This window comes from Macrotis lagotis, chromosome X (assembly GCF_037893015.1).
Source record: "Macrotis lagotis isolate mMagLag1 chromosome X, bilby.v1.9.chrom.fasta, whole genome shotgun sequence".
Classification (NCBI taxonomy): Eukaryota; Metazoa; Chordata; class Mammalia; order Peramelemorphia; family Peramelidae; genus Macrotis; species Macrotis lagotis.
This window is the reverse complement of record NC_133666.1, coordinates 75,762,912-75,781,722: the sequence shown is the minus strand read 5'-3', so window position 1 is coordinate 75,781,722 and position 18,811 is coordinate 75,762,912. Positions and strand designations below refer to the sequence as shown.

Sequence of the window (18,811 nt, the reverse complement as noted above, 5' to 3'; positions counted from 1 at the left end):
TACATAGACCACAGTTTGCTAAGCCATTCCCCAATTGAAAGACATTCACATGCCACCACAAACAGGGCTACTATGAATATTTTTGTACAAGTGATGTTTTTACCCTTTTTCATCATCTCTTCAGGGTATAGACCCAGTAGTGGTATTACTGGATCATAGGATATGGACATTTTTATTGCCCTTAGGGCATAGTTCCAATTTGATACCCCCCTTTCTTAATATGCACCTTTCTTATGCTTCTCCTCTCCTGATTCTGTATTGTGTTTAATGTATTTCTATATCAAATTATCTTTGTGTTTGTGCTTTGAACCTGTCAATTCAAGAGAGATTCATCAATAGCTCACTCCCATTCCCTTTCCATATTTGTTATAGTCTTCTTGTGAATGTTATGTGAGATGTAGGCTTCTTTTTCAGGCCTCTTTTTTCCCTAATATAATTCCTTCTTTCTTTCCTTTTCCTTTTTCTCTTGAAATCATCAAGATATAATAAAGCTTAGGGTTCTGAGGGGACACTTGTTTCTTCTCCCTCATTATAATATAAACCATTCCCTAATATCATTCTTTCCAGTTGTTTAAATGTATTCACATTTCTATGTTTTCCATAACTCTTGTATTTGAATTTCAAATTAACAAATCATTTCTTTATCAGGAATACTTAGAAATCCTTGATTTCCTTAAAGGTCTGGTTTTTTGCCCTATAAGATTATGGTCATTTTTGCATAGAGATTATATATATATATATATATATATATATATATATATATATATATATATATATTGCCTTTGTGAACATCATAGGCCAAGCTTCCCTCTTCTTTAGAGCAGTAATTGCTAGTCTTATGTGATCCTGACTGTGGCTCCATGGTACTTGAACTCTTTCTGGTTGCTTGCAGGTATTTTTTTCTTTGACTCATAAGCCCTGGATTTCTGCTATGAAATTTTGTGGAATTTTGGAGTTTCTTTCAAGAGTAGACCAGCAGATTATTTAAATTTTCACTTTGTTGGGGCAGCTTGGGGTGCAATGAATACAGCACTGACCCTGGAGTCATGAGGACCTTAGTTCAAATCCATCCTCAGACACAATACTTACTTAGCTATGTGACCTTGAGCAAGTCACTTAACCCTATTACCTTGCCAAAAAAAGTATTTATTTTTTTTTCATTTTGCTCTTTGATTCTGGATAGTTTTTATTCATGCTTTCTTGAAATATAGTATCTAGGCTTCTATATAGGGCAAGATTAGTCTTATAATTTTTGCATTATCTCTCCTGACCTGTTTTCTAGGTCAGTTCTTTTTAATAGAATATACTTTGTTTTCTGATTTTTTTCAATCTTTTAATTTTGTTTTAGTATTTCCTATTGTCTCATAGAGCCAGTCCAATCTGTTCTAAACTTTCAAAGATTCTTTTTTTTTTGAGTCAGATTTTCTATCTTTTGTTCTAAGATATTTATTCTCCTTTCCATTCTTTCCTTAAGAGTTCTCCTCCCCTTTCCTATTCTTTAATTTAGAGCTTTCTTTTCATTTGCATCATTATCTTTTAATTCTTCATTTCCTCTAGGAGTTCCAGTAGAATCTATAGTAAATCTGTGATCTTTTTTTATTTCTTTCCCTTTGAGGCTTTCCTTCTAAGATGTGGACATATTTTTCCTTCTGAATTTGGATCTCATCGCATCACATCTTTATTATTACAAGTCTACTTAATCTCCCTGCCTCAGGTCTCCACTCAGCTACAAATGATCTACTTAAAACTCAAGTTTGAGATGGACAGACACACACAGTCAGTCAGTCAGCCAAAGTCAGTCAAATAAGAATTTCTTCCAATATCGAATATAAAATCTTGTTCGGTTTTTAAAGTCCTCCATCATGTGGACCCTTCCCACCTTTCCAGTCTTCTTATACCTTATGCCCCACCATGTATTATTCAGAGATACAGTAAGTCCAACCTTGCTATTGTTTTCAAATGAGATTCTTCATCTCCTGATTCTGAATATTTTTACTTGCTATTCCCCCATTTCTAGGATTTTCTCCTTCCTCATCTCTGCCTTTTAATTTCCCTGGCTTCCTTCAGTTGGTTGCTAAAATCCTGTGTTCTGCAAGAAGCCCATCCCAACCCTTTTTCCTCCTGGTGCCTTCCCTCTGTTGTTCACCTCAATTTTTTTGGCACATCATTGTTGGTGTGTTGTCTCCCCCATTTGACTGATGATGTTTGTCCTTCATTTTCTTTCTTTTTTTTTTTTTTTTTGCAAGGCAAATGGGGTTAAGTGGCTTGCCCAAGGCCACACAGCTAGGTAATTATTAAGTGTCTGAGACCATATTTGAACCCAGGTACTCCTGACTCCAAGGCTGGTGCTTTATCCACTACGCCACCTAGCCAACCCTGTCCTTCATTTTCGAAGAAGACCATGACATCAGGGAGGTGAGGCCACGACAGGCACATGAATTGGATTTGAATGAGAGGGGGCTGTGCTAAGTCACTAACTTCACTTTCTCCTCCAGAGTCATCTGGATCCAGTGGCCAAATAGGAATAAGGACAACTGGAGGTGGCCCTGGATGAGAGGCAATCAGGGTTAAGTGACTTGCCCAAGGTCACACCTCTAGTAAGTGTCTGAAGCTGGATTTGAATTGTGGGGCTCCTGACTCCAGGGCTGGTGCTCTATCCATTGTACCTCCTAGCTGCAATTTGACTAGAAACTTCTTGCGAGCAGGGATTGACTTTTTGCTTTTCCCAGATGTCCATTATTTAGCATTATCTAGCACATATTCGGCACTTAATAAATGCATGGTGACTGGGGGCAGCTAGGTGGTGTAGCAGTGGATAGAGCACCGGCTCTGGAGTCAGGAGCCCCAGAATTCAAATCAAGCTTCAGACACTTACTAGCTATGTGACCTTGGGCAAGTCACTTAACCCCATTGCCCCACAAAAACCAAAAGAAGGAAAAAATAAATAAATGCTTAGTGGCTTATTGTTGAGCATCTTTGGCTCCATTAAACTCGTCTATTTCCAGTGATTTCTTAAGTTTCTTCATTCTTTCTGACTTTACTTCCTGAACTGGAACTTTGTATCAGGGCTATATGCTGTGCATTTCTAGAAGTAGTGCTTTTATTGATCTGTATCTGGGTAAACTGTAGGAGTGCTTTTATTGATCTGTATCTGGGTAAACTGTGTAATGAGCAGCTGGCTGACATGTTGAAGAGCTTCTGAGTCTGAGCACCTGCTACTTGATATCTCCCTAACCTGAGCCTCTGTTCTGGTCAGAGCAGCCCAGGTCTCTGATCCTGTCTCCTTGGCCAAGCACAGTTTTGGACTCCAGGGGTCCCCACATTGTATATGGTAGAAGGCTATCCTGAGCACAGCACTCCTTACCTGGGACCCACTGACTTGGTGTCTTTGTTTTTCAGAAATGGGATAGCAAAATGCATTTCATTTGGGCAGCCAGGTATTCTAGTGGGTGGAGTACTAGATGTGAAGGCAAAAGACTGGAGTTAAGTCCTACCTCAGATACTTAAAGCTATGTGACCTTGGGCAAGTTACTTCACCTCTGTCAGCACCATTGTCCTCTTCTGCAAACTGGGAATAATAATAGCTCCTGCCTCCCAAGATTGTTATGAAGACTAAATGAGATAAGTGCTACATGTATAAATTCTTAAAAATCAGTTAAGCACCTACTGTTATATACTAAGCACTAGCTAAATTCTATTCTTATAAGATGAATATTTACTCTTTTTGTAATTCTCAGTCTCTCTCTCTTTTTTAATACTTTTGTGAGTATCCCAAGGCAGCTGGTCTGTATTGCTCTTATATTCTGCTATCTTGAGGAGAGTCCAAAAAGACTGATTTTTTATTTTTAAAACTTGCAATCAAAGCATCTTAGTTGGGAACAATGCTGTAAGTTCTCTATGCAGGATATCTGGTACTGATTTATCTCTGGTCCTTCCTGTCCATCTACAGCTGACTCTTACCCTGAATCTGATCTTAACTGACAACCAATGGTAGCAAACTTCTTTTCATTGTCTCAGAGTGAAGGAAACAGGAAGGAGTCTGTTCAGTGGGTTTTCCCAATCATGGAAACCACCAAATTGCCCATAATCATTTTGTTAAATGGATGCAGAACTATAGGTGCTATTAGAAAATTACTTTCCATTCTCTGACTTTTATGTCACAAAAAAAGTTTTCTCATAGTGGTTTTATATTGACATAATTCATGGGAGCTTAGTAAAGGAGGACCCTTAAGACTTGAGATTTTTTGGTTCCTGGTAAATGGTTTCTTTCTCTTTGACCCATAACCCTTCTAGGATAACATGAAAAGCCTAGAGTTGGAAGTTGTCAATCTACAAAAGGAAAAGGACGACTTGCTCGTTTTACTTAATTCATCAAAGAAGGATGTCAACCAAGCCAAGTAAGGATCAAATCGTCAGTTATATTGAGCACTGTGGGGAAGGCACTTTGCTAAACACTCTGGGGTTGGTGAGGTAGATCCAGAGAAGATTGTTGATACTCGAGGTAGTCACATTCTAGTTAAGATACAAACACACAAAATATTTCTCACAGAATTTCAGAATTGAAAGGGACTTACAAGGTAGTCACATAGTCTAACCTGAACCTGAACTTCCCATTTCTTGGATAGCAATGCTTTTCCCTCACAAATATTTGAAATAACCATTAAAGGCAATAGAAGAGGCATCTTTTTGGTAGACACAGTGATTGCATTGGAAGTTTTTAAGAGGAAGATCACTCTAAAATAGGGAATGGTCAGGGAAGTCTTTGAGTTAGTTGAGATTTGTGAACTGTAGGAGTCTTTCTTCTATGTAATAATGGCAATTGAAATTTGGAATGAAACTTTTGCTCCAGATTACTAATAAATAGGAGACTTCCTCAGTCAGTCATTCAGCCATGAGTATCCCAAGCTGCCTCAATCCTCTGCTTCACTGATCATACCACCTTCCCTTTCATTGACATGACAACTATTTGTCACATCTGATTTCTTTTGCAGATTTAGAAAATGGATGTTTTGTTTCTGGCAAAGCTATGGTTAAACTGCCTTCTAGGATGTAGTGGTAGAGGATGAAATGGAGTCGATTGTGTTCTTATACATTCAGTCAGATGAATGCAAGGCTTAGCTTTGGCTCTGGCTTTATCAGACATCCATTATGCAAGAAAATTCTTCTGACTGGCCTAGAGAAGGGTATGTGCTCTCTCCTCTGCCCACTGTTGAGCACTAGGATCAGGTCACCCAGTCTAATATTGTAGTATTGGCATCAGGGTTGAACTTTTGATCTTTTTGCACCTTTATACAGGTTGAGTGAGCGTCGTCGGAAACGTCTCCAGGAGCTGGAAGGGCAAATTATTGACCTGAAGAAAAAATTGAATGAGCAGTCAAAGCTTCTGAAGTTAAAAGAATCCACAGAGCACACAGTCTCTACTCTTAACCAGGAGATACGGGTAATGAACACTCCTTGAAAATATCACCATTTCTTTGACCCAGAGATTCCACTGATTAAGCACATATTCCAAAGAAGTCACTGATAAGGAGGAAGTCTCCATAAACATCAGAATATTTATAGGTGTCCCTTTTTTTGTGGTAACCAAGAATTTGGAGACTGAAAAAACAAAATATGATAATGTAATGGAACATTACTGTGTTGTAAAATATGATGAAACAAACATCAAAAGATTTACGTGAACATGGTTAAGTAAGCAAAGTCAGGAAAATAATATATACCAAAACTCTAATAATGTACATGGAAAGAACAACAGAAAAACAATAGAAAGTGAATGTTGCAAAATTATAAAGAACAAGCATAGTCCCAAAGAAAAAATGTGAGAAGCCACCATCCCTCACTCCCTTCCCTAAGTGGAAGGTCAATGGGTGTGGAACATTGTTCTATTTTCAGATTTTTTTAATTTAGTTTAGTTTTCCTCAAGGATTTTCTTTTTTCTTAAAAAAATTATTTGTTGTATTGGATGGGTTTTTGGTAAGTGAGGGTGGTGTGTAAGGGGAAATTTGGGTGATATAAAAAAATAAAAGATGCCAGTAAAAATATTTAATTTTTTAATGCCCCATTTAGACACTGCTTCCACCTGGATTTGTTCCATGTGGGTGTCCTCTAGTTGGAGGGCTGCCAGGAAGGACTCTGCATTTCTCTGTTAGAGGATACTTAGGGTAACTGGTATTGGCAGAATCTGAATGGCAGGGGCAACTAAGTGGCGCAGCGGATAGAGCACTGACCTTGGAGTCAGGAGGACCTGAGTTCAAATCTGATCTTAGACAGTTAATAATTACCTAGCTGTATGACCTTGGGCAAGTCATTTAACCACCTTCCCCACCCCACCCCCATTGCCTTGCAAACCCCACCAAAAAATAAAATAAAATAAGAAGAAGAAATGAGGGAGAAGTTGATGCCAAATTTGGTCATTATAATTGCACAGTGTTCCATTTCATTGTTATGATTCTTTCCATTTACATCATAGTAGTCCTGTCTGCAGTATTCCTGAGTTATCTTACTTTATTCTCTATCAGCCCATATACAACTTTCCATGTCTCCCTGTATTATTCATATTCATCCTTTCTTATGGCACAAGACTATTTCATTGCATTCATGTACCACAACTTGTTTAGTCACTCCCTAGTTGATGAGCATTCCAGATTGTTGTTCCTACAAAATGTGCTTCTATGAATATTTTGATGTATTTGGGACTTTTCTTTTTATCACTGATCTCCTTGACACATAGAGTTTTTTGGTTTGGTTGTTTTTTTTGGGGGGGGGTGGCAAGGCAATGAGGTTAAGTGGCTTGCCCAAGGTCACACAGCTAGGCAATTATTAAGTGTCTGAGGCTGGATTTGAGCTCAGATCCTCCAGACTCCAGGGCCAGTGCTGTATCCACTGTGCTACTTAGCTGCCCTAACACATATGTTTTAACAGTGGGATCTCAGTGTCAAAGGGGATGAAATATTTGTTGATTTCTAAAGTGTCTCATTAATCTCTATTTGGAAATCCCAGTCAGTAACAAATTTAGGATTGTAGCCACAGCAAAATTCAATTGTTGATAGTGAGTTTATGGATTTGCACAGGGCTCAAAGTTGAGTAAATCCTCATTTTTTTCCCTCTAGTTGATGAAAAACCAAAGAGTACAATTAATGCGTCAGATGAAAGAAGATGCTGAAAAATTTAGGCACTGGAAGCAACAAAAAGACAAGGAAGTCATCCAGCTTAAAGAACGAGTGAGTTTCCTTATGATTCCTTAGGAGCCTTTGAGTTTGACTCACTGATAGATTTTATTTATAGTTTCTCTTGAAACAAGTATTGTTCCTGGAAATTAAAGCATTCAACAAAGGTTAGTTGTGTACCTACTACATACAAGATTCTATTCAAGGCAACGCAATCTAGTAGAGCTCTGGTTCAGGGAGGCAATACCTGTGGTCTTGGCCCAGCTTTGCCAGTAACTGCCAGTGTGACTTTGAGGTAGTTTCCTTATCTACAAATGTCCTAACCCACCCATGTAGTAAGATTGTTATGTGATAAATGAGATAATGTTTATGAAAACACCTTGTAAAATTTGCAGTGCTCTAGAAATGTACAGTGGTAATTATTAGGACAAAGTTTCTGTAATCTTCATAAAAAAGTGGGCCATATCAGTTGTAATCATATAAGAATAAATGTAAAAAAAGGAAAATGTGCAAATACTCTGTGAGAGAGACAAGTTAAGGAAGGAATTCAGAAGAGACAGGTTAGTTCTGACTGGGACCAGAGGAATAGTTAAGTCTTCTTCTGGCATCCTATCATGTTTTCAGTTATACTGTTTGATCAGAGAGAGAGGTAGATAAAAGTGCTAGAGATAGCTAGGTAAATAGCGATCTGTCTCTTTATATCTACATGTATATCTCTATGGCTAGAGCTGTCAATATCCTAAATAATTTGCCTCCTTGGTAAAGTGAAGTTCCTTTCCAGCTTGGTATCCCATGGTTTGGCTGCCTTAGTAGCATTTCTCCTTTCCTGTTTGCCAACCATCAGAACTCTCTGGAGAGGAAGAGAATAAATTGTCTCATGAAGGAGCTTTCTACCATCTGGCAGTAGGCAGGCAGTCAAAAATTGACAAGGGACCCCACGTTTTGGGTGCTGCCAGTTCCAAGTGCCAATGAGAGAGAACTAAAGAATGGTTTCTTTTGGTCTTATGTTGTAAATTCATTTGAAGTGGACACCAGGAGGGAATGTGTTCTAAACTAAAACTTTTCTTAGGATCGTAAGAGGCAGTATGAATTCGTAAAGCTTGAAAAGGACTTCCAGAAACAATCCAACATCCTCAGACGGAAAACTGAGGAGGTAAGAAATTTATTTCTTATTCTAAATTGCTTCATCCAGGCTGTCTCATCCTGGTCTCATTGCTGACAAACTAGTAATCACTGCTTAAGTGAGCCTACATCCTCTCCCATATGGAGCAAGTAGGTAGAGAACCAATCTGTACCAACAAATCGAGTTCAAATATTGGCTAATTCTTCTGTTTACCTTTGTCATGACTCTTCCTGCCACCTAAAGTATGACTTTACAACTCAGCTGAAAGGGGAAGAAGGGGAATAGCATACTCAGATATGATACTAATGGTTTCTAGGCACCAAAGAAACTGTCACCTGAGATTTTTTTAAATCTGTGCTTGAAACGTGCTGCCAGAACAAATCTGTTGCTTTGTTTTATTTCCTGTGTATGAGTTCACAGGCTGTTCTTCTTGCTCAGACAAATGAACTGCCTGTGGAGCCACCGAGTTCCATCTAGTTCTCATGGCCCTCGGGGCCACTCGATTTATCTTTGCTTTACTGGCATGGGAATACTTTCTCCTTCTCCCTCCTCAAGTCCACAAAATGTGTCCTGTTTAGGCGGCAGCTGCCAACAAGCGCCTCAAGGATGCTCTCCAGAAACAGCGGGAGGCTACGGACAAACGAAAAGAGAGCCAGAGCCGAGGGATGGAAGGAACTGCAGCTCGGGTGAAGGTATCGACCCAATGAACTTGAAGGCAGAGTGAGGGTGACTGCTTAGACTTTAAGGAGCCTAGATTGGAAGCTCTTTGAAGCCTAGAACTGGTTCTCATTGTTCTAGCCCCAGTGCTTCTTATCACAATGTCTAAGAGAACCTAGGAGGTGCTTAATAAATATTTTATTTATTGATCACTTAAGTAGAGATTTCAAATAACCAATTCCCCCACCCCTGGGAAACTACTCCTTGAAGCTAGTATCTACTACTACACTGAGGAGTTACATCTGTATGAGGCAGCTTGAGCACCAGGCCCAACATCTAGAAAACTGGAGCTCCACTCTGGCCTCAGATACTTACTAGCTGTGGGACCCTGGGCAAGTCCCTTTACCACTATTTACCTCAGTTGCCTTGACTGTAAAATAGACCTGCTAACAGTATTGTATCCAAGGGTGGTTGGGAAGAATGGATGAGGTAATCTTTGTAAAAGACCCTTAGCACAATGCCTGCACATAGCAAGCAGGTGTATTGGGCCTCAGAGAGCTTCCCTTTTCCTGGGGCTTCTACAAAGTATCTCTGTGGACACCCAAGAGGGTCATGCCAGGCTTCCTGCCATTGGAGACCACACTGACTAGCTTAGAAAAGCAGCTGGGACTCAAGTGGACAGAACATTTTATCCTAAAAGCAATAGGGAATCGAGAGCATTTTTATTCACTCTCGAGCATTGAGTAACTGCTAGCACACCCATAGCACACTAAGTGGCACATGAGCTTCTTGCTATTGGGGGAGAAAATAGAGAAATAAGAAGTAAATTCTGGGGGAAGAAGGGCATTATCAACTAAGGAGACCAGCCTAGGCCTGAAGTAAGGGGTAGTATTAGAGCTGAGGAATTCTAGAAAGCTAAATTAAGGAAGGGTTACTTACCAGACATGGAATTAGCCTACACAAAAAAGGACCCAGAAGGCAAACTTGCAGAATAGTGACTAGGCCAGTTTGTCTGACACATTGAGTGCATGAGGGAGGGTGATAGAGGGGCAATAAACCCAAGGATGACAGGCTGGAACCAGATTAGGAAGGATTTTCAAGGCAATTAGAAGGAGCTATATGATGAGAGTGGTACTAACACTCTAGTAGGGGCAAGATATGTGTCCCTTTCAAACCTTAATGTCCTCAAAGTTATTTGGCAGGGTGGCTAGGTGGCACAGTGGATAGAACACCGGCCCTGGAGTCAGGAATACCATAATTACCTGGCTGTGTGACCTTGGGCAAGCCACTTAACCCCATTGCCTTACCAAAAAAAAAAAAAAAGCCTAAAAAAAGTTATTTAGTGAGATAGAAGAACGTGATGAAAATTCATGAATAGAATACTAAAAGAGAAAAAGAAAGTAACCACAATCTAATCCAATTCCATTGGATATGGAATGACTGAACAAACTATGGTATATGAGTGTTACAAAATATTATTGTGCCATAATAAATGATGAAAGAGGATGGCTTGATAGCATGAACTGAAACCCAACAAAATAAAGAGAACAGCTTATACAAGGACAATAGCATAAAGAAATAATAGGTAACTTTTGAGAAAGCAATTCAGTGAAGTGATGAAGTTGGAAAAAGTGGTATATTTGAAAGCAGATCAAAACCATGGCCATCTATACATGTGGCTGATGTGGAGGAAAGGGGTCCTGGGAATTGAAGTTAAAGAATTGAGCAGCTAGGATATTGAGGGAACATCCTAATGTATGTTGAAGTCCCTTAAGTTTAAGGGTAGGTGTCCGGGGTCTTCTTCCCCGGACTCCCGAGTGAGCTCCTCAGTGGGCACTGCTTCAGGCGTCCCTGGTGTTTTCCCTCCCCCGGGGATCAGCGAGGAGAGACTCAGGCAGACACTTCTTCAGGAGGCATATGTTTTATTAGGTGCAGAGGGATCCCCCGAATAGCTCAGGGTGATGGCTAATATAGGGAGTTCGTTCTGGGCTGCCACCCCGATCCGCCCCGAGGGCAGAACCTACCACCCGATTGGAGCAATGGACACAGGCCAACCAGGTGAAGCCACTGCTCCCCTTAAGGAACCGTGTCTTCTTTAGATTGGCCTGACCTCACTCTCAGGGAGGTCCTATCCACTCAAGCGGTCAGGGCCGACCCCCGACAGGTAGGGATTGTAGGGAAGGGGGATATAGTGAAATTAATCTGATGAATGAAGTAAAGAAATCATAGTTTTTTGTTTTTGTGACTTATCACATTACCTCCCGTAGCCCTTTAGTGTATTATAATGACTTTATGTTAATACTACTTTCTTTTTTTTTTAGCTATAGGCAGAAATAAATTTTGCTACTTGATAATTGCCCTACCAAGTAGAAGGAATTGTCACAGGGCTAAATCCAGTCTGAATGTTCTCATATGTCTGACACAGGCAAGTATTTTACTTGTCTCTCTCCTAGAATTGGCTTGGAAATGAAATAGAAGTTATGGTCAGTACTGAAGAAGCCAAACGCCATCTGAATGACCTTCTTGAAGATCGAAAGATACTAGCTCAAGAACTTGTTCAGCTCAAACAGAAAAATGATGCTGGAGAAAACCCACCTCCCAAACTCCGGGTGAGTTTTTATGAAAAGAAATTTTGCCAACGATGATATTCTACAGTCTCTTCATGCTCAAGAGAATCTCTTTCCTTAGATAGGAAGAGAGTTATTTTGCTACTTTGCTTTTCGGCATAACTAATCAAGTTCATGACTTTTTACATTGTACTCTTTAAGTCCAAAGAGAGGGACTAGTTAAAAAAAACTGTAAAACTTCCAATGTCTATACATAAATACCCAGAGTATAGGCAATAAACAAGATAAACTAGAGGTCCGAGTAGAAGGCAGATTTGGCCTCATAGTCAACACTGAGACTTGTTGGAGCAAGACCCAAGACTCAAATGTAACTCTGGGTAGATATCCCATATTCCGAAGAAATAGTAAAGTCAAAAACAGAAGGGGGGTGGTATTATATATTAAGAAAGTGTGCTTTTTCAAGGAAACCAACAAATTATAATGGTAACATAGTGGAAAGCATATGAGTGAAGATCAATGGAAAGAGAAAACAGAATCCATTTTGTCATTAGCATTTTCTATACATAGACCACCTGGATAGAAATGAAATAGAAAAGTTCAGGATGCATGCCAAGCTTGCCATAGAGACAGGCTATAAGCATGTTGGGAAACTTAACTTATCCAAATACCTGCCCTTTCCCCCTCTTCCAAAAGCCAGAACAGCAGAGAATTTCTTGAATATCCCAGTAGACTTGCTGAACAGGGAGAAACTGTTTTCTGTTTCCTTGGAAGGAAGTGTTAACTTCCCATTCAAGTTAGTGTTAGAGAAGAAGAAAGGGGTACATAGGTCAACATGTAGCCCAGAGTTTAGGAGAGCAAATTTCAAAGGGTAGGATTATGTTTCTACAGGCAAAATCAACCTAGAAAGATGAATGACAAAGGATAATACTATGCTTTCCTGAAGAATAGGGTGAGGACTGCTAAATGTTCAGAATGATGAAAAGTCTAAGGACAGCAGAAGATTTCTAAGTAACATTGGAGGAAAGGGAAGGGTCACAAAGAGGGCTTAACAAGAATCCTAGGAAAAGACTACAAAATTATATTTTAAAAAATTATTCACTATGATCAAATTGTATTCCTATTGTGATGATTCAATATTGAAAAAACAATCAACATAATAGGGGGAAGGGAAGAGAGGCCAGTTACAAGCATATGATTATATTAATAAATATAGAAAAAGATTAAAAGATTTTGATAAAATGCAATATTCTTTAATGCTAAAAACCCTAAAAAGCAGACATAAAAGGCCATTTTAATATGATAAATCTATTTTTTAATATTATTACAATGAAGAATTACTATAAGCTTTCCTAATAAATACAGAAGCAAAGCCACCACTATTTGACAGTTCCAGAATTGTTAGCAGTAGCAATAAGATGAGAAATAAATTAACAACATGATCCAAAAAGAGACAAAATTATCCCTTTTTGCTGATGTTATGATTTATTCATTTAGAAAACTCAGAGCAAAGAAGCTGAAATGAGTCAATGAAAATTAAAAAATATTTCTTAAAACAAGATCAATGAAGTATTAGGATACAAAATAAGTCCACATTAAAATAAATTGGTATCTCTCTGTCTCATTTCTAAAATCAAAGTCAACATTTTAATGACAAAATCCAAGAGGAAATTTTTTTTCCATTGAAAATAGCTGGGGTGGCTAGGTGGCACAGTGGATAGAGCACCGACCCTGGAGTCAGGAGTACCTGAGTTCAAATCCGCTCTCCGACACTTAATAATTACCTAGCTGTGTGGCCTTGGGCAAGCCACTTAACCCCATTGCTTTGCAAAAAAAAAAAAAAAAAAGAAACCCTAAAAAGAAAAGAAAATAGCCTCAAAATGCATAAAATATCTGGAAACCAACCTAAGACAAACTCAAGACCTACATTGGTATAATCACAAAACATTTTTTTTGCAGAAATACAGGAAAACAAATAATTGGAGGCATAGTTATTGTTTATAGCCAAGCCATGCCAGTATAATAAAACTGACAGTATTGATCTAAATTAATCAAACAAACAAAATTCATTTCAAAGAATTAAAGATCAAAAATCTCATAGCATGTAATGATGGGAAAAGTGTAGTAATGCAAGGAGAATAGTGTTTCTAGAGCTCAGTTCTAAATTAGTAATCATCAAAACTATTTGGTATAGATTAAAAAAATTGAAAAATGGTTCAGTGAAATATACTAGATTAATAAGAATTAGAAATAGCTTAGTCTTAGTATTAGTACATGTTCAATAAAACCAAGATCACAAATTAATTGGGAGAATACTATTTCACCTTACATTGAACAAAAATGGCAAAAATGACAAAAGCTAAAAATAGTTTATGTTGGAAGAGTTAACATGAAGACAGATGCACTAATACTGTTGGCAAAACTTTGAATACTATATGCATTCTGGAAAAGAATTGGGTGATTATGTGAGAAAAGTGACTAATATGTCCATGTCTTTTGACTTTGAGATACCACTGCTAGGCAGGGAAATTTACCTAGATTTTAACAAAGTATTTGATACTATTTGTGTGAAAAGAGAGATGAGTCCTACATCATAGTGTAGTTAGATGAATTCAGAACTAGTTAAATAGTCAGATCCAGAGTACTAATTAATGGTTCCATCTGTGCTTGACCCAGTATTGCTTAACATTTTTTAAAATGCTTTTATTGATATTTTTTCTCATCATCGTAGTTATCCCAAATATCCATCCCTCTCTCCCAGAGAGCTGTCTCCCATGATAAATTAGAAAGGGAATTGATTAAAACATTGAAAAAGTCTGAAAACATGTACAGTGTGTAACGATAGACCTTCTACTTCCTTGAAAGGGCAGGTTTGGAGTGTCTCCTTTTATTTCTTCATTTTATTCTTGTTTGATTTTTTAATTTTGTTAATCATGTTACTCAGTTTTTTTGATGTGTTGGTGTTCTTTCTGTTTACATTACTGTAATTATTGTGTATATTGTTTTCTTTGCTCTGTTTCCTTAACTCTGTATCAATTCATATACATCTTTCCATGCTTCTCTGTGTTCATCACACAGAATTTCTTATAGCACAGTAATATTTCATTACATTCCTGTATCACAATATGTTTAGCCATTCTCCAGTTGATGGACATCTACTTTGTTTCCAATTCTTAGCTATCATAAAAAACATTGCTATAAATATTTTGGAATATATGGGAACTTTTTTCTTATCATTGGCTTTCTGGGAATATAAGCCTAGTAATGGAAACTCTGGTACAAAGGGTAAGGACTATCAATCCGTAGACCTGAAGTCAGGCAGATCTGAGTTCAAATCTTACCTCAGACATTTACTAGCTGTGTGAACCTGGGCAAATCATTTAATTTCTGTTTGCCTCAATTTCTGAGTCCCTTAAAATGGGAATGATAATAGCAGGATTACACCTAGAGTTGTGAGGAACAACAGAAATAATACTTGTAAAACATCTTGCATACTTTTAAGCACTTTGTAAATGTTGCTTCTGTTGTTGAAATGCTGCTTTAGTCAAATAAAATGAAATTTAGAGTGGTAAACGTGAGTGGTTACAGTTGAGTTTAAGATACCAACTTCAAGGAAGGACAAAAATGGGAAATGATGATCTAGGCTAGTATTAAGAACAATTCTGAGGCACCACCTCACACCTATCATTTTTGAGAGATCTCTTACAAATGAAAGAGAATGAGGAGAAATAGGGATGCCAGGAAATTGCTAGTAGAGTTGTGAATGCATCCAGTCATTCTGGAGAGCCATTTGAAGCTAAGCCCAAAGGGCTATCAAACTGTATGAACGTTTGGATCCAGTAACACCACTACTAAGTCTGTATCCTATAGAGATCAAAGAAAATGTAAAGGACCAATTTGTGCACAAATAATAGTAGCATTTCTTTTTTTGTGGTGGCAAGGAATTAGAAATTGAGGGGATGCCTATCAGTCAGGGAGTGACTGGATTGTGATGGAATACTGGTGTTCTATAAGAAATGACAAGGGGAGTGCTTTCAGAAAAACATGGCAAGAATTATATGAACTGATGCAAAGTGAAGCAAGAACTGGGAGATGGTTATGCATAGTAACAGTAATGTAATAATGATCCCTTGTGAAAGGTTTGTCTACTCCGAATGATACAATGATCCAAGACAGTTGCAAAGGACTGATGATGAAAAAACTAGTCTTCCTCCAGAGAGTACTGATGAGTTCTGAATACAGATTGAAGTGTAATTTTCTCACTTTATTTTTCTTGGGTTTTTTGAAATATAGCTAATATGGAAATGTTTTGCATGATTTCCCATGTATAATTGATATCATATTGCTTGCCTTCTCTCAGTGGGTGGGAAAGGGATGGGAGAGAGAGAATTGGAACCCAAAATTTTATTTGTTTTGTTTTGTTTTAGTTTTTTGCAAGGCAATGAGGTTAAGTGACTTGCCGAAGGTCACACAGCTAGGTAATTATTAAGTGTCTGAGGCTGGATTTGAACTCAGGTCCTCCTGACTCCAGGGCCAATGGTCTATCCACTGTGCCACCTAGCTGCCCCCAGAACCCAAAATTTTAAAAGAAAATAATGGTAAAAAAATACATAACATTGAAAAAATTAAGAATTAAGATTAAAGAAAGCTTCATAAAATGAGGAAGTCATCATTAAACTGGCAGTTCATCTGAAAAAGATCGGGTGATTTTATCAACTTCAAGCGCAATATGAAGCAACAGTGTATTAATAACAACAAAAATTCTTTTTTTAATCTATTTTATTTATTTATTCTCCCAGCTCCGTGAAAAGATAGTTCTAGCAGTCTTTTTTTTTTGCAAGGATTTTGAGTTTCACATTTTTCTCCCTTCCCTTCCTTCCCCTCTTCCCCTGACGAAAGCAATCTAATATAGGGTATTAACTATTTTAAACATATCCGTACTAATCATAACAATGAAAATTCTAATGTGATTTTTGGGTTGCATTGAGAAGCACTGCTCTCAGGAATGAAGAAGTGATGGTCTCCATTGTTCAATGTACTGATAAAGTCTCTACTGGAATATTACATTCAGTTCTATGCATCACATTTTAGAAAGAATATTTATTGATAACTGGAGAAATATCCAAAGGAGGGGCAACCAGGGTGGTGAAAGACCTATGAGGAGCAGTTGAAAAAATTAGGGACAGCTGACCTGAGGAAGCAAAGGCTTAAGCCTTCAAGCATTGGAGGTGATGTTTTGGAGGAGGAGAAAGGCTTGTTTTGATTTAGCCCCAGGGGAGTGATGGTTGGAAGCTGCAAAGAACTAAATTGAATATTGATATAAGAAGAAATTCCTCACTGTTAAAGCCATTCTACATTATAATGGGCTATCTGGGGAGGTCTTTAAGCAAAACCTAGATAATCACTTTGGGAGAGTGTTGCAAAAGTTCTTTTTTAGGTATGGCTTGGAATAATTGGTTGCCAAGGACCCTTCCAACTCAGAAATTCTCTAAAGCCTAGATATAGGAACTATCTGATCTAATGGGGCTCCATAAATGTTTTAACATAGATTTCTTCTTTTAATACAATAATTAGAAACTTAGTACTCAACATCAATACCAACTAAATTGACTTTTTCATTATTTGCATTTAAAGTAATTAATTTCATTTTTTGGTCATTCCTGCTTAGTCTCAGACTTCTTTGTTCATTAGTGTTCATTTCTTTTTCTTATATGGTTTTAGTTAGTCTGTTCTTTGTTCTTCTGGTTTTACATTATTTAACAAATGGTTGTTTCTGTTTTTCTCCTTATATTTTGTACATTTTTCTTACATTATTCTATTCTGTCATATTCCGTATCTATTTTACTGCTGCTCTCTTTTTGGACATTAGATTTCTTTCCTTTTTTTTTAGGGTTTTTTTTTTCAAGGCAAATGAGGTTAAGTGGCTTGCCCAAGGCTGCACAGCTAGGTAATTATTAAGTGTCTGAGACCGGATTTGAACCCAGGTACTTCTGACTCCAAGTCTGGTGCTTTATCCACTGCGCCACCTAGCTGCCCCTTCCCTTTTCTTGTAATTACAAATAATGCTGCTATGAAAACTTGAAGAGTGAGTTCAGTTTATTTTGTTTTAGATAATATTTTCAGGGTATATTCCCAGCTATGGAATCATGAGGTTAAAGGGTATGGTTATTTTTTTGTTAGCTTCTATTGCACAATGCCAAATTGCTGTCCAAAACAAATTCTGCAAATTTCCAATTCCATCAGCAATGAATTACAGACTGTTTCTTCACAGCCATGCCAGTAGTTTTGTTGCACCCACTGAGAGAAGGCAAGCAATATGATATCAATTATACATGGGAAATCATGCAAAACATTTGTGCTTTTTTGACAGGAGGGAGGGGGTAGGAAAAACAAGAAGAAAGAAAGAAAAGCAAAATAAATTCCTGGATTTTCCATGTCCAGAAACTACATCTCAGTCTCCACCCTCTGTCTATCGTCTCTCTGTCAGGAGATAGGTGGCATGCTTCATCATCAATCCTTTGTCATCATGTTTGGTCATTTCATGAATCAGAATTCTTAAATCTTTCAAAGTTGTTTTTTACAGTGCTGATTTTTCTTTTCTTTTTTTAAAATAAATTTATTTTTCTGACTTTCACCATCTCTTACAGCCCAATAGTATTCCATTCAATTCATCTATCCTCATTGATTCAGCCATTGCCCAACTGATAGATCCCCCTTTCTTTCTAGTTCTTTGTAAATACCAAAAGAGCTTCTAGCGATTCTTTGGTCCATGTGAATCCTTACTCTGAGCTCTCTGAGGTATAGACCTAATAGGTGGGGAGGGAAGAGCTAGACCAATTCACAGAGCTACTTCCTCTCCAACATGTCATTTTCCTTTTTTGTCAACTTTGCTAATCAAATAGGATTGAGGTGGGACTTCAGATTTGCTTTAATTTACATTTCCCTAATTTTAATGATTCAGAATATTTTTAAATGGCTATCAATAACTTGGATTGCTTACTTAGAAAACTGCTTGTTTGTTTCTTATAACCAGTTACTAATTAGGGAATTTCTCTTATTATAAATTCAAATCAGTTTCTCTTATATTAAAAATGAGATCCTTATCAGAGAAATTTCCTGCAAATTTTTTTTCTCCAAATATCTGTTTCCCTTCTAATTTTAAGTGTGTTGGTTTTATTTGTGCCAAAGCTCTATAATTTTATGCTCTGCAGTCTTTTCTGTCCCTTGTTTGAGCAAGAACTCTTCACCTTGCCATAGTTCTGAAAGGTCATTTTTCCTCACTCCCCTAATCATCTGTTTAC

General features: G+C 37.8%; 1 protein-coding gene across 3 annotated transcripts in view; it reads left to right on the top strand.

Annotated features, from left to right (window-relative positions):
* KIF4A (kinesin family member 4A) overlaps positions 1-18,811 on the top strand; it is a 93,488-nt gene that overhangs the window by 54,938 nt on the left and 19,739 nt on the right. For all 3 annotated transcript variants that reach the window (XM_074208354.1, XM_074208355.1, XM_074208352.1), the window contains 6 exons: positions 4,294-4,397; positions 5,296-5,440; positions 7,110-7,220; positions 8,236-8,319; positions 8,868-8,981; positions 11,400-11,555. In XM_074208354.1, the coding sequence (XP_074064455.1) occupies positions 4,294-4,397; positions 5,296-5,440; positions 7,110-7,220; positions 8,236-8,319; positions 8,868-8,981; positions 11,400-11,555 (714 nt within the window). The remainder of the gene's footprint in view (positions 1-4,293; positions 4,398-5,295; positions 5,441-7,109; positions 7,221-8,235; positions 8,320-8,867; positions 8,982-11,399; positions 11,556-18,811) is intronic.